At 41.8% G+C, this 27,981-nt stretch overlaps 1 protein-coding gene across 5 annotated transcripts in view; it reads right to left on the bottom strand.

Annotated features, from left to right (window-relative positions):
- The window catches only part of LRP1B (LDL receptor related protein 1B), a 2,012,817-nt gene that overhangs the window by 1,567,408 nt on the left and 417,428 nt on the right, over nt 1-27,981 (bottom strand). For all 5 annotated transcript variants that reach the window (XM_075317168.1, XM_075317164.1, XM_075317167.1 and 2 more), the window contains exon 2: nt 18,894-19,016. In XM_075317168.1, the coding sequence (XP_075173283.1) occupies nt 18,894-19,016 (123 nt within the window). The remainder of the gene's footprint in view (nt 1-18,893; nt 19,017-27,981) is intronic.

Below are 27,981 nucleotides of genomic sequence, written 5' to 3' on the forward strand. Positions count from 1 at the left end.
GACCTAGAAAAATTCCCAAATTTGATGCAAATTGAATCTTCCTGGAATGGATTTAAAAAAAAATCATATTTTCACTTTTTAATACCTTTCCTACTCCAGTCCTCCAAGTGGTTCCTCTGTCTTCTACCCTCATTCTGAGCCTGCGGCATTGCTTTCCTTTACTAGGCCCCACCACGTCACATGGGGCGCAACACAAGTCATTGACGTTAATCATACGCATTGCATCTCGCAGAGTGATGAAGGATTTGGGCATCAATAATAAATAGAAGGGCAGCACAGGTATGGAAAGGGGGTAGAGCAATTAGCGGTGGATATATTGGTTTAATGTTTTCTTGGCCTCTTCCTGGTCCTTTTGCTGGATTTGTACAAATTGATCTCCCCCCAACATCAATGTAATGCTAGTCACTACTGATGGATAGTAAAGACAGAAGGGTAGTCAGTCAAGCCGAGGTCAGGAAACAGGAGGACACGACAGGACACAGGGAGTAAGCAGAAATGCAGTGAAGTCACAAGCCAAGGGTCAGAATTCCAGGAGAGTACATATTAGATTCAGAGAGCAGACAGAGACATGGTCAGTTAACAGTATGAGGTCAGAAGCCAGGAGGTAACGACAAGATCAGGGAGCAGAAAAAGAGGAGTCAATCAACGGTCCGGGGTCAAGAAACTAAGATCAGAACATGAGCACAAACACAAGCCAAGAGCACAACTGCAGAACCAGAAAGTACGACTGGCAAGGTTCTGGGAGAGCATGCTCAGTAATGAAACACAGCAATTACCAGGAAGGTGGAACACCTGTAATCAGCATCTCCCAGACTCTGCATGGAAGCCTGTGCTGTCAAACAACCTGTCAGCTAGAGCTCAAAAAAACACAGCAGAGCATCTCCAAATGCAAAGTACTCTGCACAAAGGAAACATGTCACTGCCAGCTCTGTAGTTCAGGACAGCGTGGCAGATCATCACCTGTGTGGAAGATGCTCTGCACAAAGGAAACATGTCACTGCCGGCTCTGTAGTTCAGGAGAGTGCGGCAGAGCATCACCTGTGTGCAAGATGCTCTGCACAGCGGAATCGTGACAATTTGAACTCATTATTATTCATAGCAATCTAGATTTGTTTAGCTCTGTTTAAAATGCTTTATGGGAGCAGACGTGGGCTGGTGGGAGTTTACGCAAAAAATACTTAGTCATCTATACTTATTTACCTTACCTATTAATTATTGAGAGTGGCAGAAGTGGAAATGTTTCATGTGTTTCGACATTTTCAAAACTTTAATTTCACACTTGAGTCATTCCATTTAAACTTCTTATACTGCTTTAAAGAAAAGGACAATTTGTCTTTTTTATTATTAAATAATTTTAATCCCCTGAAATAACCTTTAATTGAGTTTTTAAAGTCAATATCATCATGGATTATATAGTGTAATCCCATAATAATTCCCCGTATTTTACTGATATAAGAATCAAGCTCCGGTGAAGAGATGATAGATAAAGATAGAGGGATTTACTGGGATCTTAATAACAAAAATCAACACTAATGCTCTTGTTTTTTTTAAAGATTTTTTTTCTTCTTTTTATACAGCACCACGTCTTCTAAGAATAGGATAAGTCAACGTGTGAGTCCTCACAAAGCCATCAGTTAAACATGACAGTAATAACTGACTAGCGGTGCAAATAGATGTGTTTTCGAACAGTCCTGAAAATAACTAAGTAACTAGAGGTTGAATTCCCTAGTTTTGGAAGTATTTACTTGTTTTTAAAGGAATTTTCCATTAATATCTATTATGTATGCCTAGATTAATGGGGCTCCCAATAAAGATACCCCTGCCATTTGGTAAAATGGAGAACCTCAGTCCTTTCTTTTCCCATGTATATGTTCCATCCTTGTCTAGACCTACTCCAACAACTTCTATCACAAGGTAAAGCTGCACAATGAGGACAGCACTGGTGAAGAATGCAGAAATGCCAGCACCACTGGAATGCTAGTGGCCGACATGACGGTAGCGAGTGGGATTGGTGGACTCACTGGCTCACAGAGGGCACCCGGGCTTACCCTTTGATGTGAAGGGCATAACTAAGCACCTACCGCAAAGCGAACGCCAGGTACCACTCCCAGGGCAGTGACAGACACAGTAATAGAGCGGTACAAGCGGGTAAGGACAGGAATGGTGGGCATGGCTGGGGCACACAGGTATGGGAAGGCAGGTACAGGATACGGATGCAGGGTTAACGGGACCTGGCAACAAGCTAGCAGACTGAATGTGTTGCGCAGGCACCTCCCCTAATGGGAGGGTGCCTTAAATACATAATGCCTCTCAAGGAGGAATGGTGTGTGCACGTGCCCTAAGCACACTCCCAGGAGATCTGGGCTGTGTGCACAGACCCCGGGAGGAAAAGGAGACAGCAGCAACCCCGGGAGGAGAAGGAGACAGCAGCACACATGGATAGCTGGGGGAGTGGGGGGGAGGATGCGACCCAGCTGGGGCAGAGAGTAAATCAGCGTGTCTACGGAGACACCAACGCTACAACCCAAGTAGCTCAGCCACGCAATATTGGTTTGTTTGTGTTTTACGCTGGGGAGAATGTGAGTTTCTAGATAGCAGTTACTCAGCAAATATAATTAGCTATCTGCTGTTAGCTTTGGTTAGCGCCACAACCTTTTTAAATACCCAGCGGTTAGCTGGGAGTTGCCAATTATAGGTTTATTCTTACCCTGGTTGATTCATCTGTTACTGCTTGCTAGATTTCCTTTTCTGACCCTGGACTGACTTTAACCCTCTGTGTGCTTGACTTTTTTTCCTTCTGGCTTTGACTTTGGATATCATCTGACCTCATCCTTGACTTCTGACTTTGTCCTGAAATTGCTTTCTCTTGCTTTGATTCAACTTCCCAACTCTTCTCTAATAGCTCACTCCACCTGCCAGCAGCTACTCTGTGGATGCAACTCAGGAGACCCTGTGGTAAGACCAGCACCCTGCAGAGGGAGTTAAAGGGTGAAATCTAGGGTTTCTCTGAGACCTGTTATGTGGAGTGGCTTGCACAAAGTTTTTCTAGAGATATTTTATTAAGACAGGTTTCCACATACAGTTAGGGCATAACCGATGACTCTCCTCACTCGAAAGTGACATAATATATTTCTATGTAGCTGTCACGCTTGGGTTAGGAGAACCGCCAACCACTCTGAGCATTGCGCTGCAATTGTTGTCCAAGTTATACCGCCATGTGACTGTGTTGACCCTGGACTGACTTTACCCTCAGTGTGCCTGACATTTTTGACTCCTGACTTTCACTTTGGCTATCACCTGACCTCATCTATGACTTTTGCCTTTGTCCTGAAATTGCTTTCTTTTGTTTTGATTCAACTTCCCGACCCTTCTATGACAGCTCACTGCACCTTCCACTAGCTACTTTGTGGATGCAACTCAGGAGACCCTGTGATAAGACCAGCTCCCTGTATATGGAGTTAAAGGGTGAAATCCAAGGTTTCTTTGAGACCTGTTAGGTGGAGTGGCTTGCACAAAGTTTATCTAGAGATGCCTTATTAAGACAGGTCTCAACGTACAGTTAGGGCATGACCAATTATTCTCCTCACTCGAAAGTGACATTATATATTTCTATGCAGCTGCCACGCTCGGGTCAGGAGTAGAACCTTTGGAGGTTCGGTTCACCGGCAGCAATCCAACCGAACCTCCACTAATTCGAACTTGGCCCGAGTCCGATTTGAAAACACTGATTGGTAGTTTAAGTCTCCGCCCACATATAGCCAGCCATAAGCAAATCACTTCCGGAAGAGGGTGGATGGGCTTTTTCATTTTTTTTTTTTGTTGCACACTACATCTGATCACGCTGTTGTTACCAACAGTCCGAGCCAATCAAACAGTGCAAGCCTGAACACCAGGCGTACCTGACCATAGCGATGCTCACGCAAGTGGAGTTCGCACGTAAAGCATCTGAACTCCGAACCCAAACTCTGTTTTTTTTAAGTCGGTGTTCTGTTACGTACAGTTAGGGCATAGCTAATGACTCTCCTCACTCGAAAGTGACATTATATATTCCTATGCAGCTGCCACGCTCGGGTCAGGAGTAGAGATGAGTGGACCTTTGGAGGTTCGATTCGCTGGAAGCAATCAAACCGAACCTCCACTAATTCGAACTTGGCCTGAGTCCAGTTCGAAAACACTGATTGGCAGTTTGAGTCTCCGCCCACATATAGCCAGCCGTAAGCAACTCTCTTCTGGGGGAGGGTGGGTGGTCTTTTTTATTTTTTTATTTTTTTGTTGCACACTACATCTGATCATGCTGTTGTTACCCCTAGTGCAAGCCGATCAAACAGTGCAAGGGTGAACACCAAGCGTACCTGACCACAGCGATGCTCACGCAAGTGGAGTTCTCATGGAAAGCATCTGAACTCCGAACCCAAACTCTGTTTTTTAAAGTCGGTGTTTTGTTCACAAACCGAATGTCGGGTTCCCTCATGCTTAGTCAGGAAGTCCACTCAGTCCGAGCATTGTGCATTGCGCTGCGATCATTGTCCAAGTTATACGGCCATGTGACTGTTCCCTTACCATTACACAATATATCCATAGAGAGGAAGAGCTGAGTAAAGTGGAAGCCAAACATGCGCTTCTGGAGGTTTGCATAGAGTAGTGCATTTTCTTTTTGTCCCTTCCTTATTTCTTTCTGGGTCTCAAGGCATTCAGTACTTGGAAGAAATGGATGCAACTCTATACATGCTCATAGATCTCCAAGGCACGCTCTCAGGATACACATTTTTTTTGCATTTTTGCTGGGAAAAAAAATTAGAAATATGCAACAAAAAGGTAGAAGATTTTTCAAAGCCGTAGCCTTCATAATTTATGGCAACCAAGGTAATAAATATTCTATGAAAGTTCTTTTGAAGCTAATCCTTTTGTTTCTAGACTTACAATACAAATGCTAAATATTTCTTTTCTATTTTTCCTCACTGCGTTGGGTAATTAAATGGTATTAAAAGGATATTGAAGCTAATTCAATAGAACTATTTGCACGGCTCACTCAAACACATTAAACGTATGCCACCTAAAGATTGGGAGCTTTTATTGATGATGATTATATTCTTTAATACCATGTGCCGTTTTTGTGAACACTTGATTAAATGTAGCCGCGGTGCATTATACGGGGCCCAATAAAGTGTAAACGTAAAGCATAATGTTTTTATTATACGATATGTTAATGCTTACTATCGGCTCAAACAATTAGGTGGATCATGTTCTGAAGCAATGAGACTTTCATGCAAATGGATCACCCAGATATTATTAAAACATAAGAATGGGATATTGCATTTTTTAAGTTACACAGCCAAGTTTCCATTCCTTAGCTTCTTAGAATTATTAAGATGTGGGTCATGCTTCTATTCAAAGTGTTCACCGAGTAAAATGGTGCACATTAAAATGATTCATTATACCCTTCTGAAAAGAAATAAGTTCTAACACCCAAGTGACACGAATATTTCCTGTGGAAACTCTATCCTTATCTTTGGTGAGTAATGAGTAATAGCTTACACTACTTATATTTATATTATACTCTGAGTAGTCAGGGTCACATTGGCCCCCAATGGGGAACAAAGGTCCCTCCAGGAGGCTAAAGTTCTGACAAACTAATGGTTACAGCTACAACTGATTCCGTTTGGCATGAGTTCAAACTTCAGAAATAGACTTTCTTTATTGGGTAGACAATTTTAGGGATTATGTAAAAAAAAGAATAAATAATTAAAAATTGAAAAAAAAAAAAAAAAATGACTCCCTAACGATGACATAGCCTTTTCTGTCAATATTGTCCCCAAAGGTTAAGTTGAACTTAAAGGGCTTTTCTTTAAATAGTCCTGGGATATCTCAAGGATATTCCATAGAGGTAGTGAGTATTTTACCAATAGAGATTTAAAGAACTTTTCCTCTACTGATGTGATCCCCTTTCTTTTATCCTAACTCTTCCTAACTAACAATTTCCTAATATACTTCAGCTATCTACTCTGCTCCTGTAAGCTGATCTCTGTAAACTGATGTAGGTTGGTAAATATCTTTTCAGCCTTCTCTGTCAATTTTATCCCCTAAGGTTAAGTTGAACTTAAAGGACTTTTCTTTAACCAGTGCTTGGATAGCTCAAGGATATTCCATACTACTAGTGAGTATCTTACTAATAAATACGTAAGGAGATTTTCTACTAGTAATGTCATCCCCTTCTTTAATCCTAACTCTTCCTAACTAACAATTTCCTAATATCCTTCAGCTATCTACTCTACTCCTATAGGCTGATCTCTATAAGGTGATGTAAGCTGGTAAATATCTTTATTGTTGTTGGAACTTTGATCCTTCCAGCTGCAGACCGGTATCGGACCAACTGAGTAGGGCATGTCACTGGTGGGAGTTGAGAGGAAAGTGAAGTGTGATATAGGCATACTTGCCCAGACTGCTGTCATTCACAAAGAGGCAGTCTCGCCCTCACCAGTGACATGTCCGGCTCATTTGGTTCAATGCCGGTCTGCATCCAGAAGGATCAAAGCTTCAACAAGAGTTAAGGTATTTACCAGTCTCTTAGAGATAAGCCTACAGGAGCAGAGAAGATAGCAGAAGTATATTATAAAAGTGTCAGTTAGGAAGAGTTAAGGGTACTTTACATGCTGCGACATCGCTAGCGATCTCGTTAGCGATGTGAAATTCTAGATCGCAAGTGAGATCTTTCGAGATCTCACATAGGTCATTTTACGCATGTGCGATCTCGAAAGATCGCATTTGCAATCTAGAATTTCACATCGCTAATGAGATCGCTAGCGATGTCGCAGCATGTAAAGTACCCTTTAGGATAAAAAAAGGGGATCATATTAGTAGTGGAAAATCTTTGTAAACATAATTGGAACAGTAAGAGTGGAAATCTTAGAAATGATAGAACATAATCCAGTGGACTGTCTATGTTATCAGCACTTGATGTCTGTGTTATCGCGTATTGGCCAACCTTATTTTGGGTCACTAATTAACTAATTGTGATATTGATCACTAATAGATTTTTTTTATTTGATTCATTTAATGTTTTTTTTGGGGGGGTCATTTTTTGTTTATTCACTGTTTTTTTGATTGTTTAAATTTTTTGGTTTATTTACTAGTTTTGTTTGAGTTCACTTCCCAGTTGATTTATGGGCCCCTGACTGGCTAATTAATAGGGTCCTGACTGTGATTTTGTGTAATGACTTTGCTATGTGATGTGTCAAGGACTGTTATCATTCTGGCCAGTTGTCTTAGGGGACATTGATTGTGTTTCACATCAGCGGTATTCTGCCGCACTGCCGAATCTGGCACAAGTAAAGTACAGTTCAATACAGTTCACAGGCATAGCGGCAAGCTCCGGTCACATGCTGTCACATGCTCCTGTCACATGCTGTCACATGCTCCGGTCACATGACTGCATGTGACCGGAGCTTGCCAGTGAACTGTATTGAACTGTACTGCACTTGTGCTGGATCCGGCAGTGCGGCAGAATACTGCTAATGTGAAACCATTAACGGACAACTGACTGTCTGAGTCTTTCGACACTGGATGTTTTAGTGGTCATTGGCCTTGCTATGTGATGGGTCACTGATTATGTTATGGTTCTGACCGGATGTCTTATGGAAAGATAAGTAAGGGAGTGACTGGGCATTGACAGTCTCATGGGGTCACTGACTAGTTGCGTTATAGGGCATGGACTTTGCTGTGATGGGTCATTAACTGTTACGGTTTCGGCTGTCTGTTGCGAGGCATTGAGTAACTATCTTATGGGGGGCACTAATTGGCTATTTTAGGTCTCTGATTGTTTATTATGGGTCATTACCCAACACTATTATAGGTCAATGACTGGCTAAAACATCTAGGAGAGAAATACCATGTGTGATCCCAACATATAATTGTGCCTGTTCCTAAAGAATGTGTTTGCCATAGATGCATTTATCTCATCAATACCAGCCTTTTGATGTATCACAATCTATTTTTTAAAGCCGGGGATTGTGCAATAACAGCAGCACATACTCTATTATCAATCTGTCAAGCCTTCCCATATAATCTCACATGGACTGAACAGCTGTTTATGACTAGAGAGAGGAATACAACACCTGGAAGATTGGAATAGCACCTACGTCTACGTGACACCCGGATACATACAGATCGGGGTCATCTTTTAAAAACCCAACCGTAAAATTCCATTATGTCTAACATTCAGCCATGCTGCAATCAACAATCATATTATATTAGCATGAAATGATCAACACCAGACAAGTAGATTCAGTCATTAAGTCTCATTGATGAAACACTTTTCTGGATAGATTTTCTTGAAATCAGTCTCGCACTTCAGGAGATACTGACGCTTATGGTAACGTGTAATTAAACCTCTCATCGCACATCACTAATGCAAAGTACATGGTTATATGGTATATAAAGAGGTCATCAAGAGGCTCTCCGTAATGCAATGCAAAAATGACACATGCATGTAGTAAATATGTAGTAGACCAAACGATGAAAGGCATAAAATGTCCCTAAGTTGTCCAAAAATTGTCTTAAATACAATGAATCAGAGCCACAGTGTTATCGTACTGTTAGTATATAACTATTGCTAGATGTGATCTTTTTAAACTTCCGACCAAAGTGACCTTCCACCATGGTTAACTCTGGTAGGTGTTTTGGGAAGAGAATGGAGATGATAGGGACCAAAGCATAGACTATTCTGATGTGTTAGTCTGGTTGACAATTAATAGCATTCTGATTGAAAATACATGGATCTATAGCTTTTAATGGGGGCACTGTTATTGCATGATGGACACACTATTGCTATTAGCAGTATATGGAGAACACATTGACTAGTACTTCATAGCGGTAGATACTGTCACACTAGGTACGAAGAAGTACCAAGCAAACGGTTAAAAGGAAGGAAGGGAAATCCTGTGTCTAGAGAAGGGTGAGATGGTGACCACTGACCAAACCTACCGCTGGTCCCTGAGGTCCCTCACCACCCAAGATAGGTTCCGCACCTATGCACCGAGCCGATTACCTGACTCTAGTTACGCCCAGTGCTGGACTATAAATAGGGAATAGGTGGGATGAGCTCTTCGTCAAAACCACTAAACACTACAGAAGACACAAGGAGAAAACACAGGGGCAAAATCCATGAACTATTGATCCACAGATGACTCAGGCAGACGTTCAGCAAAGTATCAGCCATGATACCACTGAGGAGAACAAGCCACCTGCTTGAAACAGAGTTTGAATGAACAGAATAATATCACCAGCACCAGTCCAGGGAAGATGGGAATATTTAAGCCCAAGGGGAAGGAATATTGATAATCAGCAGCTGGATGGAAGGAGAACTTCGCTGGGTCCTAAAGAGGAAGATATGAAAACCCAGCAGGAAAGCTAGCTAGTACACTGAATACTGACAGCAGGAACAATAGAAAGCCAAGGACCATTTTGCGCAGACAAAGTCTGTGACCTTCTATTTCCAGAATCCACATGACTGCCTGTCACCCGTGACGCACCTGTGACAGAGACTCATAGTGTCACATAAATTTCACACAATCTTGTTTTGACAGGACAGATACAATGGTTTAGGTCTATGATTAGAGATGAGTGGACCTATGGAAGTTCGGTTTGGTGGGTTCAGATGGACTTCAGATTAACTTCAGTTTGGGATCTGGATTTGACTTGAATCCCAATGGAAGTCACTAATTGGGCAGTCCTGGTCTTCGTTCACATACAGACAGCCATAAATCAATCACTTCCGAGGGTGGGTGGGCAGCATCTTCCCATTTTTTTTTTTTGTTTCATGCACACTACATCCAATTACGCTGTTGTTGCTTGCAGTACGAGACGAACAAACACTGCCAGTGGCTCACACTGGACTGAGCACCGAACATATCCAATCAAACACTGCAAGCGGCTCGTACTGGGCTAAGCACCGAACGTACCCAATCAAATACTGCAAGCAGCTCACACTCGGCTGAGAACCGAATGTACCAAATCAAACACTGTAAGCAGCTTGTACTGGGCTAAGCACCGAACATATCTAATCAAACACTGCAAGCGGCTCGCACTGGACTGAGCGCCGAACATATCCAATCAAAAAGTGCAAGCGGCTCGCACAGGCCTGAGCACCGAACATACCAAATCAAACAGTGCAAGCGTCTCGCACTGGGCTGAGCACCAAATGTACCCAAACACTGCAAGCGGCTCGCACTGGACTGAGCACCGAACGTACCCAATCAAACACTGCAAGCGGCTCGCACTGGACTGAGCACCGAACGTACCCAATCAAACACTGCAAGCGGCTCGCACTGGACTGAGCACCGAATGTACCCAATCAAACACTGCAAGTGGCTCGCACTGGACTGAGCACTGAACGTACCCAATCAAACACTGCAAGCGGCTCGCACTGGGGTGCGCACTAAACGTATCCAATCAAACACTGCAAGCGATTTGTACTGGGCTGAGCATCGAACGTACCCAATCAAACACTGCAAGTGGCTCGCACTGGGCTAAGCACTGAACGTACCCAATCAAACACTGCAAGTGGCTCGCACTGGGCTGAGCACTGAACGTACCCAATCAAACACTGCAAGTGGCTCGCACTGGGCTGAGCACCGAACGTACCCAATCAAACACTGCAAGCGATTTGTACTGGGCTGAGCATCGAACGTACCCAATCAAACACTGCAAGCGGCTCGCACTGGGCTGAGCACCAAACGTACCCAATCAAACACTGCAAGTGGCTCGCACTGGGCTGCGCAACGAACGTATCCAACCAAACACTGCAAGTGGCTCGCACTGGGCTGAGCACCGAACGTACCCAATCAAACACTGCAAGTGGCTCGCACTGGGCTGAGCACCAAACGTATCCAATCAAACACTGCAAGTGGCTCGCACTGGGCTGCGCACTGAATGTATCCAATCAAACACTGCAAGTGGCTCGCACTGGGCTGAGCACTGAATGTACCCAATCAAACACTGCAAGTGGCTCGCACTGGGCTGAGCACTGAACGTACCCAATCAAACACTGCAAGTGGCTCGCACTGGGCTGAGCACTGAACGTATCCAATCAAACACTGCAAGCGATTTGTACTGGGCTGAGCATCGAACGTACCCAATCAAACACTGCAAGTGGCTCGCACTGGGCTGAGCACCAAACGTACCCAATCAAACACTGCAAGTGGCTCGCACTGGGCTGCGCACCGAACGTACCCAATCAAACACTGCAAGTGGCTCGCACAGGGCTGAGCACCAAACGTACCCAATCAAGCACTGCAAGTGGCTCGCACTGGGCTGAGCACCGAACGTACCCAATCAAACACTGCAAGTGGCTCGCACTGGGCTGAGCACCGAACGTACCCAATCAAACACTGCAAGCGGCTCGCACTGGGCTGAGCACTGAACGTACCCAATCAAACACTGCAAGTGGCTCGCACTGGGCTGAGCACTGAACGTACCCAATCAAACACTGCAAGTGGCTCGCACTGGGCTGAGCACCGAATGTACCCAATCAAACACTGCAAGCGGCTCGCACTGGGCTGAGCACTGAACGTACCCAATCAAGCACTGCAAGTGGCTCGCACTGGGCAGAGCACCGAACGTACCCAATCAAACACTGCAAACGGCTCGCACTGGGCTGCGTACTGAACGTATCCAATCAAACACTGCAAGCGATTTGTACTGGGCTGAGCATCGAACGTACCCAATCAAACACTGCAAGTGGCTCTCACTGGGCTGAGCACCAAACGTACCCAATCAAACACTGCAAGTGGCTCGCACTGGGCTGAGCACCAAACGTACCCAATCAAACACTGCAAGTGGCTCGCACTGGGCTGCGCACCGAACGTATCCAATCAAACACTGCAAGCGATTTGTACTGGGCTGAGCATCTAATGTACCCAATTAAACACTGCAAGCGGCTCGCACTGGGCTGAGCACCGAGCATACCCTATAAAACACTGCAAGTGGCTCGCACTGGGCTGATCACTAAGCGTATGATCGTACAATTGGTTTGCATACGTAAAGCACCCGAACTCCGAAACCAAACTCCGTATTTTTTTTGCAAAGTCTTTGTTTGGTATGAATTCCAAACACTAAACCTTGGATTCGCTCATCTCTACCCATGATTCTTTTAGCTATTCTTTGCTTTTTTAACTGAAATATACAGTAGATCACATCTTTCCTATAAATAGAAGAAGCAACAGAATAACAGAAAGTGGAGAGAAGTTTATTATCTCTTATTAAATCAAACCAATCGACTTTAACTTTTTTTGCAAGTTTTTTCGGCAAATAAAAAAAACACACTTACAATGCCTCTTCTCAATACTTTATAAATCTTCCCCGTGCTTTGTTCTTGTCAGTCTCAGTCTTTTATACGCGATGATTAACATAGTGACATTCAACGGGAAACATTCTCATTTTCCTCAGACACAAACTAGGGACATTAAAATTTAATAACATCTTCTCTCTAGTCATTTGTGCTCCGTAATCTATTCAGATACTGCTGCGTTCTCCGACGGCTCATGCCACTTAAATGGGTATTGTTAAGCAATGTTAAGCAAACCTGTATTTTCCAACTACTTTCCTTAAGCATATCTGTTTTCCTTCCACTTGTGCCTGAGCCATAGTTATGATCTATTGCTTTTATATATTTCCTTACAGATAACAGCGAGCATTTATGTACCGTTTGGCATGGTGCTCCGGAGAGATCCATATTTACAATACAAGGGGATGAGTAATATTGTAGATTTTATTCTATTTTTATTCTTTCTTTTTTTCTTTTTAAGGAAAACTGTCAAGCTCACTTATAGAAAGAAAAACTTTCACAGTCGAAAACAGCGGGGTTTCCAAAGCTTCTGTCAGTCTGATGGAAAATGCAGATGGAGCAAAGCTAAAATCATCATGTGTCTGGAGCTGTGTCTTAAGTACACTGGGATACGTGCATGGCGTAGCATACTGGGGTTGGTATATCAATGGAGAAGCCATAGATAATAATTCATCACAATATTATCATGAAATATATTTAGAGTAGTGGTAGAATCTATCACTTCCCAATTTATTGCAGCCGTCAAAAGGTTATATACAAGTTTGGTAGAATTCAACAAGGTTGCATGTATTTCTCTTTTGTAATCACCATATGGTTGCATGCCATTTTCTTTTATAATCACTACAAGGTTACACATCTTTTTCTCTTATAATCACCATAAAGTTGCATGCTTTTTTATTTTACAATCACCGTAAGGTTCCATGCACTCTCTTTTACAATCACCATAAGGTTGCATGCACTTTTTATTTTTAATCACCATAAGGTTGCACACTTTTTTCTTTTATAATCATCATAAGGTTCCATGTACTTTTTTTTTATTAATCACCTTAAGGTTGCTTGCCTTTTTTTTATAATAACCATAAGGTTGCATGCACTTTTTTTTATAATTACCATAAGGCTGCATGCCTTTTTCTTTAATAATCACTATAGGGTTGCATGCCTTTTCATTTATAATCACCATAAGGTTGCATACCTTTTTTTGTAATCCCTATAATAATGTATGCACTTTTCTTTTATAATCACCATAAGGTTGCATGCACTTTTCTTTTATAATCACCATAAGGTTGCATGCACTTTTCTTTTATAATCACCATAAGGTTGCATGCACTTTTCTTTTATAATCATTTTAAGGTTGCATGCACTTTTCTTTTATAATCACTGTAAGGTTACACATCTTTTTCTTTAATAATCACCAGAAAGGTTCCATACCTTTTTTTCTTATAATCACCATAAGGTCGAACGCACTTTTCTTTTATAATCACCATAAGGTTGCATGCCTTTTTGTTTTATAACCACCATAACTTTGCATGCCTTTTTCTTTTATAATCACGACAAGGTTGGATGTCTACCTCTCCCTTGTAGACTGTGAGCCTTCGTGGGCAGGGACATCTATCCTCCTGTACCTGTCTGTATCTTGTATTGTTTATGATTATTGTACTTGTCCCTATTTTGTACACCCCTTCACATGTAAAGCGCTATGGAATTGATGGCGCTATAATAATAAATAATAATAATAATAATAATGTCTTTTTCTTTTATAATCACCATAAGGTTGCATGCACTTTTCTTTTATAATCACCATAAGGTTGCATGCACTTTTCTTTTATAATCAGTACAAGGTTACACATCTTTTTCTTTTATAATTACCATAAGGTTGCATGCCTTTTTGTTTTATAATCACCATAGCTTTGCATACCTTTTTCTCTTATAATCACGACAAGGTTGGATGTCTACCTATCCCTTGTAGATTGTGAGCCCTCGCTGGCAGGGACATCTATCCTCCTGTACCTGTCTATGCCTTGTATTGTTTATGATTATTGTACTTGTCCCTATTTTGTATACCCCTTTCACATGTAAAGCGCCATGGAATTGATGGCGCTATAATAATAATTATAATAATGTCTTTTTCTTTTATAATCCCTATAAGGTTGCATGCATTTTCTTTTATATTCACCATAACATAATAATAATAATAATAATAATAATAATAATAATAATAATTTTATTCATTTAATAATAATTGCATGCCTTTTCTTTTATAATCACCATAAGGTTCAATGCCTTTTCTTTTATAAACACCATAAGGTTACATGCACTTTTCTTTAATAATCACCATAAGGTTGCATGCACTTTTCTTTAATAATCACCATAAGGTTGCATGCCTTTTTTTATAATCACCATAAGGTTGCATGCACTTTTCTTTAATAATCACCATAAGGTTGCATGCACTTTTCTTTAATAATCACCAAAAGGTTGCATGCCTTTTTTTATAATCACCATAAGGTTGCATGCCTTTTCTTTTATAATCATCATAAGGTTGCATGCCTTTTTTATAATCACCATAAGGTTGCATGCCTTTTTTTATAATCACCATAAGGTTGCATGCCTTTTTTATAATCACCATAAGGTTGCATGCCTTTCTTGCTCCACAGTGCCAGAAGAATCTTACCCTACTCACATTTTTGTAACTGTTAAGAGTTTGCACGCAATTATTTTTTCCATAGTATTTGAAGACTACAATAGCACTTAATTTGTCTGCAGTCATCATAGATTGCAGGCATATTTTTTTGCAACTGTCATAAGATTACGTGTAATTTTCACACTGTAGTGGCAATACAATCTAAAACCTTTCAAGTTTTTGCAACTCCTACAAAGATATAAGCATTTTTTTTTATTCTTATGACTTATGGAATCCAATACAACTTTCTGCAATCATCAATAGGTTGTAAGCAATTTTTTTATTTTTTTACATAATGGTAATAATCTAACACTCAATCTTTTAGCAATCGTCAAAAGATGATGTTCAGTATTTGCTCCAAAGTGGCTATAGAATCTGTCACCATTTAAATTTTTGCAACCATCATAAGGATGAATACATTTTTATTTACATAGCTCTAGCAGAATCCAATGAGACAGGTGGGCAATCTCTGCGATGGCGAGTAGGCCTGTGCCGGAAAGGAGCCCACCAATAACAGAGCCTTTTCTAGCTGAGGACACACATTTAGGTGAAGTCTATTGTGGCACAGAAAGCCACCAACTTTCTGCACTGCAATATCTTTTAGCTATAGTGACCGCGAGCCTATCAGAGCCTGGCAGCCGACATTACTCCCATTGCAAGCATCCCATAACATAATTTCAATGCACCGCCCACCCCTTGCGCTGGCTATGAAGACAGAAGATGGTGCAGGTCAACACAGGAGTGAAGACTGGTAATAAGAATCTCTTATTTTTCTGTTTATAGGTGTTCGAGGAGGACACAAGGATGTGAGCCATTATTTTAAGAATGTGTCCATAATTTGGGCCATTATTATAGGCAGGGACCAGGATGGGGACAAGTTTACATGAGGTCCATAAATTTAAACTATGGGGCAAGATTCATTATTGCATTTGCCCCATTTTGTATTCTGCTTTTGCTCTTTTGGACTCTTTTTTTGTTTGCACTAAATTCACCTTTCCAGTCGCAACTTTATTATAAATTATTAATAAATTAAATAAATAAATATTATGATAAATTAATTATACTTCTAAGTTTATTTTACACAGTATGTATTTGCCTGTTTTCCAGATGTTTTCTACTGATTCATCATTTGCAACTTTTCAAAAAGTTGCAAAATTTGTGGCAAATGTATTCTTGTACTCCCCTGGAGTAGTTTTATGTAAACCGGAAATTTGGAGCAATGTTTGCAGCAACCTGCCAAGCAGGCAAATTTTTACTCTAAAAAGTAAAAAAAAAAAGATGAATAAGGCCCTTAAAGTGATTGGTCCACAAACAAAGTATACTTTAATCAATAGATCTTGGAATAATAGCAAGTTGTACAATTGGATTGTCAGGCTACCACTAGGGGGCGCAGGGACTCAGGTAGGAAAAGAATTCCTGAGTGCAGTTAGACAGAAGCCCACTAGAGGTCACTAACACAAGAGCAGGGATAGTCAATCAGTCAGGGTCTATGCCGGGATGTCACGTCTGTACCGAGGAGAAAACTATCCAGAGTCAAAGAACAGAGCCGAGGTCAGATACCGGGAGCGCAAGTAAGCACAGGGGAGGGAGTGGAGGACAGGGCACAGGACCGGAGTCCAGAAGACATTGAGGTGCAGAGGACAGGTCAAGCAAGAGGGACGGAGGTCATGATGGGCAGGAGGGACGGAGGTAAGGACGAATAGGGAAATAGGAGGTCAGGTCAGGTCGGGAAAGCGGGACGGAGGTCAGGACAAACAGTACCGAGACAAGAAACAGAGAACTTCTCACAGGAACAGTTCACGCAGCAGAGCCGGAAATATTATTGGTGATGTCCTAGAGGACAGCAGCACCAAGATATGACGGCGCAAGTCCCAGACTGAGGCCAGAATGAAAAGGCCCCTCCCCAAGGACCTAAACCTCGGGGTCAGGATACATGCATCGGCTCAGGAACAGCAAAGCCATGCATGAATCATGAAATGGCTGTGTTAAAAAAAGTTCCTGTGCTGAGATAATTTTATGTGTGTCCTTGCTATGTGCTGTGTAATGGCTGTGTCTGGTAATACAGAGACATGGTCTGATCATATTCCATTTCCTAGGTTGGGGATGACACAAAAAAACAGTATACAGACATTACAGCATGGAATCACAATTTTTTCTTTCCGTGAGGTAAAACATTTAACTGCATATTTTTAAACATGTTTTACCTCCCCAAAAGCTGCATATGCGATCCTGTGCTGTAATGACTGGTGTACAATTCTTATTTTTGTTCTACTGTATATGTATACTGTTATGATTCAGGGACCAGGGAGGATCAAATAATGCGGAATCCCAAAAGGTAACAGAGTGGCTGGAAACTTAACAGACTACAGACCTAATCCTGACACACAACTAACAGTAGCCGTGGTTGTGCCTAGACGCCTCGACAAAGCCGGAGAACTAAATAATCTCACAGATAGAAATATAAGAAAGCTAATCTGCCTCAGAGTAGTCCCCAAATATATATAGATACCCCCCCACATGTAAAGGCTACAGTGATATAGATAAACACAATATACAGCCAGAAAGGACAGATTTCAGCAAAGGTGAGGCCCAAACTATCATTATGGAAAAGGATAGGAAAGAGCAACTGTCTGCAGCCGTAAAAACCCTAATAAATACCAGCATTACTGATAAGGAAAAATCCTGATGTGACTTAACCTCTCCCCCACTGTACCAGCACTCAGATGTTACTGGGATCTAAAAAACACTAATACAGATGAGGGACTGAATAATGGAGCTAAGTATACAGACACTCCCAGCAGGGCATGATCCCATTCCACCACAAATTCCACACAGATAAATTAGGAATCATGCATTAGTATCAAAGCAGAACAACAACAAAAATGGTAAACAAATAACAGAGGTACAAGACCACTTATCTAAGGGAAGTTCTGGAAGTGAGCAGAGCTGGTTGCAGAATGTCCTTAATACACAGGAGACATTGACCACCGGCAAGTAACAAGAGAAAGTTACTAAGTTAAATAGCCCAATCTGACCCTGATTGCCAGTCCTCTGCAGGTGTGTCGCTTCCATTCCACACATCAACTGCACTGCCAGCACTGACCACAAGAGGGAGCATCGAACTGGAAAATGTATTCACAACAGTATACATTTTTGTATCCTCCCCGACCCAGGAATTTTAGTATGATCAGGCCATGTCCCTGTACAGTCAGACACAGCCATTACACAGTACACAGCAGAGACACATATATAAGATTATCTCAGCACAGGAACATTTTTTTTAATCACATGCAATCATGGAACTTATTATTTTTCCAAGATCTAATGAACAAAATGTACTTTACAGTTAACTCTGTTTATGGGAAATCCCCTTTAAGCCTCACATGGTCACAATGGGCTGGTATCCCTAATGCAGTCTTGTAGGCCTCAACAGAAGTTATTGATTTCAATTATGTGGGTGTCGCCCCATGTTTTTAACCACATCCAGTTGTGGAATTTATTATTATTCCAAGATCTATTGATTAAAATTAAATTATTTCTGGGAAAAACCCTTTAAAATTTACTAAGGAGGTTTCGGAACTATCACAAATGTAGAAAATACTAGACAAGGTGCCATTGTGTTCGCACTGTAAAGCCAGGAATCACAAGTTTTGTTTTGTTACTCTGCACTTAGATTTTTTTTTCTTCCTATACTTTTACTGTTTACCAAGCTTTTCTTGTTATCTTTTTGTTTTGTTTACCCAGAAGGTACCAGCCGATGAAAGCACCGCAAAGTGCAAAAGAAAACTACTATTATGTCTCAAGATGTCTGAAGGTCAAACACTTAATACAGGAGCAAAACACACGGCGTAACCTGAAATAAAATCCATTACTTACAAAGACCTAGCGTTTCGTCTGACTTATCGGGACAGTCCTGTTCTCCATCGCATAGCCAGCTCTGTGACACACACGTGACATTGTCGTGACATAGGAACTCCCCAGGATCACATAACTGCGGCTCTGAAAGGGAAAATCAGCACAAATTAAAAGAAAGAAAAATAACAAAAATGATAAGATGATACAACATGCGAATGGAAAGGGGGAAAACTTTACTGGATGTAGGGATCATAGCAAAAAATATTTTATTATTTCATATAAGAATGGCCCATTACAAACCATTGATAAAAACAAACAAACAAGGATAAATAACTTGAGTTGAGCAAAGTTATTCAAGAAAAATTGAGTTTAAAGTGTCAGGTGCCCTATGCAGCCAGGACCATGGGCAGTTCTGGGTGCATATTTCTAATCCCTGCTGAACTGTCCCTGTATACACTAGCATAGATAAAGGGATCTGTGCCATGCCTGATTACACTTCTAAATACAATAGATAACACAGGATCCACCATTCACAATAGGTGATGTCAGAGCTCACTTCCTCCTCCTCCTCCTGCACAATGACTGATAACACTTCTATATACAGTAGATAATACAAGAAATGTCATTTTGGATAGAAGATGTCACAGCTCACCTCCTCCTCTTCCTGCACAATTGCTGAAAACATCTGCATATACAGCTGATAAAAAGGATCCACCATTCGCAATAGATGATGTCACAGCTCAATTCCTCCTGTACAATTACTGTCAACATTTCTATATACAGTAAATAACACAGGATTCATCATTCACAATAGGTGATGTCACAGATCACCTCCTCCTCCTAAACAATGACTGATAACACCGCTATATACAGTAGATAACACAGGAACCAAAATTCACAATAAGTGATGCCACAGCTCATCTCCTCCTCCCAGTGTACAATGATTGATAATATCTCTATATACAGTTGATAACACAGGATCGACTATTCATAATATGTGATGTCACAGCTCACCTCCTCCTCCTCCTGTACAATGACTGATAACACCTCTATATACAACTGATAACATAGGATCCACCTTTCACAATAAAGGCCCAGTCACACACAACGACTTACCAGCGATCCCGAAAACGATGCAACCTGATAGGGATCGCAGGTAAGTCGCTGGGAGGTCGCAGGTGAGATGTCACACAGTCAGATCTTACCAGCGATGCAGGAACAATACAGGTCGCAGTAGCGACCTGTATAACGATCTCAGCAGTGTCAAACACAGCGATGCGTCCTGCCCAGCAGGACGTCACCTTTGAAGAAAATGGCCTGGACCATTCTGCAATGACTAGCGATCTCACAGCAGGGGCCTGATCGCTGGTAGGTGTCACACATAACGAGATCGCTAACGGGATCGCTACTGCGTCACAGAAACCGTGACTCAGCTGCGATCTCAGTAGCGATCTCGTTATGTGTGACAGTACCTTAAGGGATGTCATAGCTCCCCTCCTCCTCCTGTACAATGACTAATAACACCTCTCATACAGTAGATAACGCAGGATCCACCATTATACTATAGCCCATTTCTTCTCCTAACATCATGGTAATCATTGCCCAGTATAGAGCGAGCTCAGATAATGCTTTTATAAAAAACAAATAGGGTCTGATTCAGTTAAATAGAAAGTTAAATAATGCTTAGTGCTTAATGGCTGACATGATAACTGCAAGATATATATATATATATATATATATATATATATATATGTATATACAGTATATATATATATATATATATATATATATATATATATATATATATATATATATATATATATATATATATATATATATATACAGTGCCTTGCCCTTAGCAACCAATCAGATTCCACTTTTCATTCTTCACAGACTCTTTGGTAAATGAAAGGTGGAATCTGATTGGTTGCTAAGGGCAACTGGGTCAGTTTCATTTTACACTATGTTTGATAACCCCATTACACATACTGTCCACCTACTTTTGGACCACCGTGTGTATATATCCAGGGTGGTCCAAAAGTAGGTGAACAGTATGTGTAATAGGGTTATGAAGGGGGAGGTTTATCAAACATGGTGTAAAGTGAAACTGACTCAGTTGCCCTTAGCAACCAATCAGATTCCACTTTTCATGCTTCAGACTCTTTGGAAAATGAAAGGTGAAATCTGATTGGTTGCTAAGGGCAACTGAGTCAGTTTCACAGATCCAGTTTTCACAGATAAATCTCCCTTAAATCTGTTTTCTTTTCAGATAATTCAGATAACCCATAATGGCAAATAATTTAAATACAGATCAAAGAAAATGGATTTTAGAAAGGCATTGGAAATCTCAAAATGCAGAAACCGTTAAGGCTGCTTTACACGGTACGACCGATTGTGCAATTTAACAATCGATCGTACCTGCCCCCGTCCTTTTTGCGTCACGGGCAAATCACTGCCTGTGGCGCACAAAGTCAGTAACCTCCCGTCACACGTACTTACCTCCCGTCTGACCTCGCTGTGGGCGGCGAACGTCCACTTCCTGGAGTGGGAGGGATGTACGGCGTCACAGCGACGTCACACGGCCGCCGGCCAATAGAAGCGGAGGGGTGGAGATGAGCGGGACGTAAACATCCCGCCCACCTCCTTCCTTCCACATAGCCGGAGAGAGCCGCGGGTCGCAGGTAAGCGATGTTCATCGTTCCCGGGGTGTCACACGGAGCAGCGTGTGCTACCCCGGGAACGATGAACAATTAAATTAAATGATATTATGGAACCTAGCGAGCAGTACACGACTCACGATTTGTGAGTGATACTGCGTTGCTAGGAGGTGTCACACAGGCCGGCATCGCAAGCGAGGCCGGATGTGCATCACAAAAACCGTGACCGCGACGATCTATCGCACGATAGATCTTCTGGTGTAAAGCAGCCTTTAGAGCAAATTGGGTTGAAACATTTGGTACTCCAGCCCCGAAGAGACAAACCATTTACCGCATTCGTGACAAATTCTATACCACTGGCTCAATCCTTAATGCTCCAAAAACTGGTCGACCCAAAACAGCCTGCACAGAAAGTAATAAACAACTTGTTGCTGAAACATTTGGTCAGACTCCAAAAGAGTCCCCAGAAGAGCCTCTTTAGAATTGGGAATTTCATGAGCTTCAATCATGCGAATCCTGCAATCTATTGGTGGAAAGCTTATCTATCGTCCACGTCTAACTCATGGTTTATTGGAGGATGATCCAGACAGGCGGCTGCAATTTAGTGAGATTATGCTTAACAGAATTGAAGAAAATCCATTAATTTTAGATAACATTATGTGGACTGATGACGCTTCTTTAAAATTATCCGGCCATATTAACAGACATAATTGTATTTACTGGTATAATGAAAGCATGCATTTAACATTAGAGCAACAACTAAATGAGCCTGGTGTCACTGTTTGAGGTGGTATTTTAAGATTTGGTGTTTTAGGACCAATATTTTTTGATGGAACAGTCACAGGAGATAAGTATGTCCAAAATCTAATGAATCAAGTTGTTCCCCACTTACAGCAACAGCCTAAAGGCCGCTTTACACGCTACGACAGCGATAAAGCGATCTCGTTGGGGTCACGGAATTTGTGACGCACATCCGGCCGTGTTAGCGATGTCGTTGCGTTTGACACCTATAAGCGATTTTGAATCGTCTCAAAAACGTGCAAAACGCTAATCGGTGACATGCCCCCCTATTCCCAATTATCGTTGCTGCTGCAGGTACGATGTTGTTCGTCGTTCCTGCGGCAGCACACATCGCTATGTGTGACACCACAGGAACGAGGAACCTCACTTTACCTGCGTCCTGCCTGCAATGAAGAAGGAAGGAGGTGGACGGGATGTTACGTCCCGCTCATCTCCGCGCCTCCGCTTTGATTGGGCGGCCACTTAGTGACGTCGCTGTGACGCCGAGCGAACCACAACCCTTAGAAAGGAGGCGGTTCGCCGGTCACAGTGATGTCGCTAAGCAGGTAAGTAGTGTGACGAGTCCGTGCGATATTGTGCGCCACGGGCAGCGATTTGCCCGTGACGCACAAACGATGGGGGCGGGTACGCACACTAGCAATCTCGCTAGCGAGATCGCAGCGTGAAAAGCGGCCTTTATTCAAATTAACTTTATTTCCAACAAGATGGGGCCGCTCCACGTTATTCAAGAGTAGCACGCGAGTATCTTGATGAAACATTTCCTAATAAAGCGGTTGGCCGAAGAGGTGAAGTCTTGTTCACCAGACTTTACCCCCAATAGATGTTTTTTATTTTGGGGAGTACTCAAGGCCAAAGTTTCAAGTTGAAAACCAAAAAGTGTTAGTGATTTGAAAAATTACATAAGAGATGGATTTCAAGAAATTACTACCTAAAGACACTTATGCAAAAAATGTTTATCGAAGCGTAAGAGGCCGACTTCAAAGCTGTACAAATTGTAATGGAAAACAGTGTGAGTACATGCGCTGATAAAATTTAAGGGCTTTTGTATTATTGTTCAGAATAAAATTTAATTATCAATGTTATGCTTGTGTTTTAGTAAATATAATTTTATAGATAAATCAAAATAAATGTTATTATTTTCTGTCCACCTACTTTTGGACCACCCTGTATACAGTGTGTCCACCCATATCCTGTCCACCACCATTAACTTGAGAACGGCGGCAGCTATAGGCATAGAAGTGGTGTCTAGGTATAGAAAAGTATCCATGCGTTGCACAATGAAAGCACCTATAATGCCACCTGGTGGAAAACAACGGAGTTAGCATTTTTATCTAGAAAACGGAACGAGATAGAGAAAAAAAGTGAAATACAAAGTTGTAGGGCATCATCAATTCAATACGAATCGACACCTTGCATACAGAAATGCTATGATTAGAATGTGTAAAACTCACAAGGCTGCGGACGTGAAGCGACGCCTCATGGAGACCTTCCTACAAGTCATTGGGTATGGTGGCTGTGTGGAGTGGCCTCCACGCTCGCCTGACCTGACCCCATTAGAAGTCTTTCTGTGAGGTCACATCAAGCAGCAGGTGTATGCGATCCCTCCACCAACATTGCAGGACCTATGACGATGTATCACAGATGCTTGTGCAAACATGTCACCCACCATATTGCACAACGTGCAGCAAGATACAGTATGCTGTGCAGAGGCCAGATGTGCATTGCAGCTGACGGGGGCCACTTTGAGCATCAAAGTTAAATGAGCGCCATATGCGTGACCAGCATTCAATGTTTTGGGGGGGTCATGGGTTTCATATCATAGCATTTCTGTATGCAAGGTGTCGATTCGTATTGAATTGATGATGCCCTACAATTTTTTAATTCACTTTTTTCTCTATCTCGTTTCGTTTTTGAGATAAAAATGCTAACTCCGTTGTTTTCCACCAGGTGGCGCTATGGGGGGTTTCATTGCATAGCGCATGGCTACTTTACTATACCTAGACACCACTTCTATGCCTATAGCTGCCGCTGTTCTCAAGTTAATGGCGGTGGACAGGATATGGATGGACACACTGTATATATATATATATATATATATATATATATATATATATACTGTATATATATATATATATACAGTTAGGTCCAGAAATATTTGGACAGTGACACAATTTTCGCGAGTTGGGCTCTGCATGGCTCCACGTTGGATTTGAAATGAAACCTCTACAACAGAATTCAAGTGCAGATTGTAACCTTTAATTTGAAGGTTTGAACAAAAATATCTGATAGAAATTGTAGGAATTGTACACATTTCTTTACAAACACTCCACATTTTAGGAGGTCAAAAGTAATTGGACAAATAAACCAAACCCAAACAAAATATTTTTATTTTCAATATTTTGTTGCGAATCCTTTGGAGGCAATCACTGCCTTAAGTCTGGAACCCATGGACATCACCAAACGCTGGGTTTCCTCCTTCTTAATGCTTTGCCAGGTCTTTACAGCCGCAGCCTTCAGGTCTTGCTTGTTTGTGGGTCTTTCCGTCTTAAGTCTGGGTTTGAGCAAGTGAAATGCATGCTCAATTGGGTTAAGATCTGGTAATTGACTTGGCCATTGCAGAATGTTCCACTTTTTTGCACTCATGAACTCCTGGGTAGCTTTGGCTGTATGCTTGGGGTCATTGTCCATCTGTACTATGAAGCGCCGTCCGATCAACTTTGCGGCATTTGGCTGAATCTGGGCTGAAAGTATATCCTGGTACACTTCAGAATTCATCCGGCTACTCTTGTCTGCTGTTATGTCATCAATAAACACAAGTGACCCAGTGCCATTGAAAGCCATGCATGCCCATGCCATCACGTTGCCTCCACCATGTTTTACAGAGGATGTGGTGTGCCTTGGATCATGTGCCGTTCCCTTTCTTCTCCAAACTTTTTTCTTCCCATCATTCTGGTACAGGTTGATTTTTGTCTCATCTGTCCACAGAATACTTTTCCAGAACTGAGCTGGCTTCATGAGGTGTTTTTCAGCAAATTTAACTCTGGCCTGTCTATTTTTGGAATTGATGAATGGTGTGCATCTAGATGTGAACCCTTTGTATTTACTTTCATGGAGTCTTCTCTTTACTGTTGACTTAGAGACAGATACACCTACTTCACTGAGAGTGTTCTGGACTTCAGTTGATATTGTGAACGGGTTCTTCTTCACCAAAGAAAGTATGCGGCGATCATCCACCACTGTTGTCATCCGTGGACGCCCAGGCCTTTTTGAGTTCCCAAGCTCACCAGTCAATTCCTTTTTTCTCAGAATGTACCCGACTGTTGATTTTGCTACTCCAAGCATGTCTGCTATCTCTCTGATGGATTTTTTCTTTTTTTTCAGCCTCAGGATGTTCTGCTTCACCTCAATTGAGAGTTCCTTAGACCGCATGTTGTCTGGTCACAGCAACAGCTTCCAAATGCAAAACCACACACCTGTAATCAACCCCAGACCTTTTAACTACTTCATTGATTACAGGTTAACGAGGGAGACGCCTTCAGAGTTAATTGCAGCCCTTAGAGTCCCTTGTCCAATTACTTTTGGTCCCTTGAAAAAGAGGAGGCTATGCATTACAGAGCTATGATTCCTAAACCCTTTCTCCGATTTGGATGTGAAAACTCTCATATTGCAGCTGGGAGTGTGCACTTTCAGCCCATATTATATATATAATTGTATTTCTGAACATGTTTTTGTAAACAGCTAAAATAACAAAACTTGTGTCACTGTCCAAATATTTCTGGACCTAACTGTATATATATATATATATATATATATATATATATATAGAGAGAGAGAGAGAGAGAGAGAGAGAGAGAGAGAGAGTTTGTGATCTAGAAAGCATTACCAAAGACTAGTAAAAAATACAAGTAACATTGAAGCCTAATTTAATCTTTAACCTTATGGGGATTTTCATGCCAATAAGTCGGATAATTATGATTTTAGCCCATTTGCAAATACAGATACAATGTCGTCCTCACTATTTTCCAGCTTGTACCCGGCATTTCAAGTTCTGAGAAAACTTTCAGATTCTTTTGAGTGAGGTCAGGCCAAAATAACCTAGAAAATTATTCCTGTGATCCTCCTAATAAAAATAAGAAGCCTGACATCATTGTAAATGGGTGCGAAATAACAGGAACATTCTTTAAGGAGTAAATTGAAGCTGAAGATATTTTTCATGGCTTCTGTTCCTCACACTTTCACAAAAATATAATAAATTCCTTGGAAGAAAATATACTTTAAAATACATTTCAAGGTCATTATTTAATAAAGTAATCATAACTCGCAGCTTCAGTCGAAAATACTCCGGTGGTTGAATGCGCGATGGGAGGTGAGAGAGGAAAGCGGCTGGAAATGGGGATTCTGAGTTGACGGATGTAGTGATGTAGAGTGAAAGGATCACAAATGTTCCACTAAAACCATCGTAAAACTACCGGCTAGAAAATTATTTTGAGGATTTAAAGTGTCCTTGTGTTTTCAACATATAGAAACTATAGTCACAAATCTCAGATATCGCGTTCTCAAAGCAGATCATTCCCCAAAGACTCACTGGAAGTCTACAAAGTAACCATTGAAGGAAGTGGAGGCGGCTATGCATCAAGTGCAAGGAAACCAGTAAAAGGCGCCATTATGGCACTGCAGTTTTAAAGCAAAGAAGCGACTAATCCTGAAAATTGTCATTTTGTTACATTGTTACTTAGTCACTTGTGGACTTGGGGCATAACTTACATTTTTGTAATAATTAAAAAATATTTTGAACAATATATCGTAAGTTAAAGTGTATATGTCAATTCTCAATTTAAGCTTCATATACTAATGTATACACCACAGATCAAAATTAGAGAACAATGTCTGATCACTCGCTTTTTTCAGAAATAATGTAATCTACATTGATCACCATGTGCAGTTTTTTTTGTAAGGGGTGCACCATGTCACTAGACTAGGGTAAGGGGTGCACCATGTCACTAGACTAGGGTAAGGGGCGCACCATGTCACTAGACTAGGGTAAGGGGTGCACCATGTCACTAGACTAGGGTAAGGGGTGCACCATGTCACTAGACTAGGGTAAGGGGTGCACCATGTCACTAGACTAGGGTAAGGGGTGCACCATGCCACTAGACTAGGGTAAGGGGTGCACCATGCCACTAGACTAGGGTAAGGGGTGCACCATGCCACTAGAATAGGGTAAGGGGAGCACCATGCCACTAGAACAGGGTAAGGGGTGCATCATGCCACTAGAACAGGGTAAGGGGTGCACCATGCCACTAGACTAGGGTAAGGGGTGCACCATGCCACTAGAGCAGGGTAAGGGGTGAACCATACCACTAGAACAGAGTAAGGGGTGCACCATGCCACTAGACTAGAGTAAGGGGTGCACCATGCCACTAGAGCAGGGTAAGGGGTGCACCATGCCACTAGAATAGGGTAAGGGGTGCACCATGCCACTAGAACAGGGTAAGGGGTGCACCATGCCACTGGAGCAGGGTAAGGGGTGCACCATGCCACTAGACTAGGGTAAGGGGTGCACCATGCCACTAGAGCAGGGTAAGGGGTGCACCATACCACTAGAACAGAGTAAGGGGTGCATCATGCCACTAGAACAGGGTAAGGGGTGC

The sequence above is a fragment of the Anomaloglossus baeobatrachus genome, chromosome 7, assembly GCF_048569485.1.
Source record: "Anomaloglossus baeobatrachus isolate aAnoBae1 chromosome 7, aAnoBae1.hap1, whole genome shotgun sequence".
Classification (NCBI taxonomy): domain Eukaryota; kingdom Metazoa; phylum Chordata; class Amphibia; order Anura; family Aromobatidae; genus Anomaloglossus; species Anomaloglossus baeobatrachus.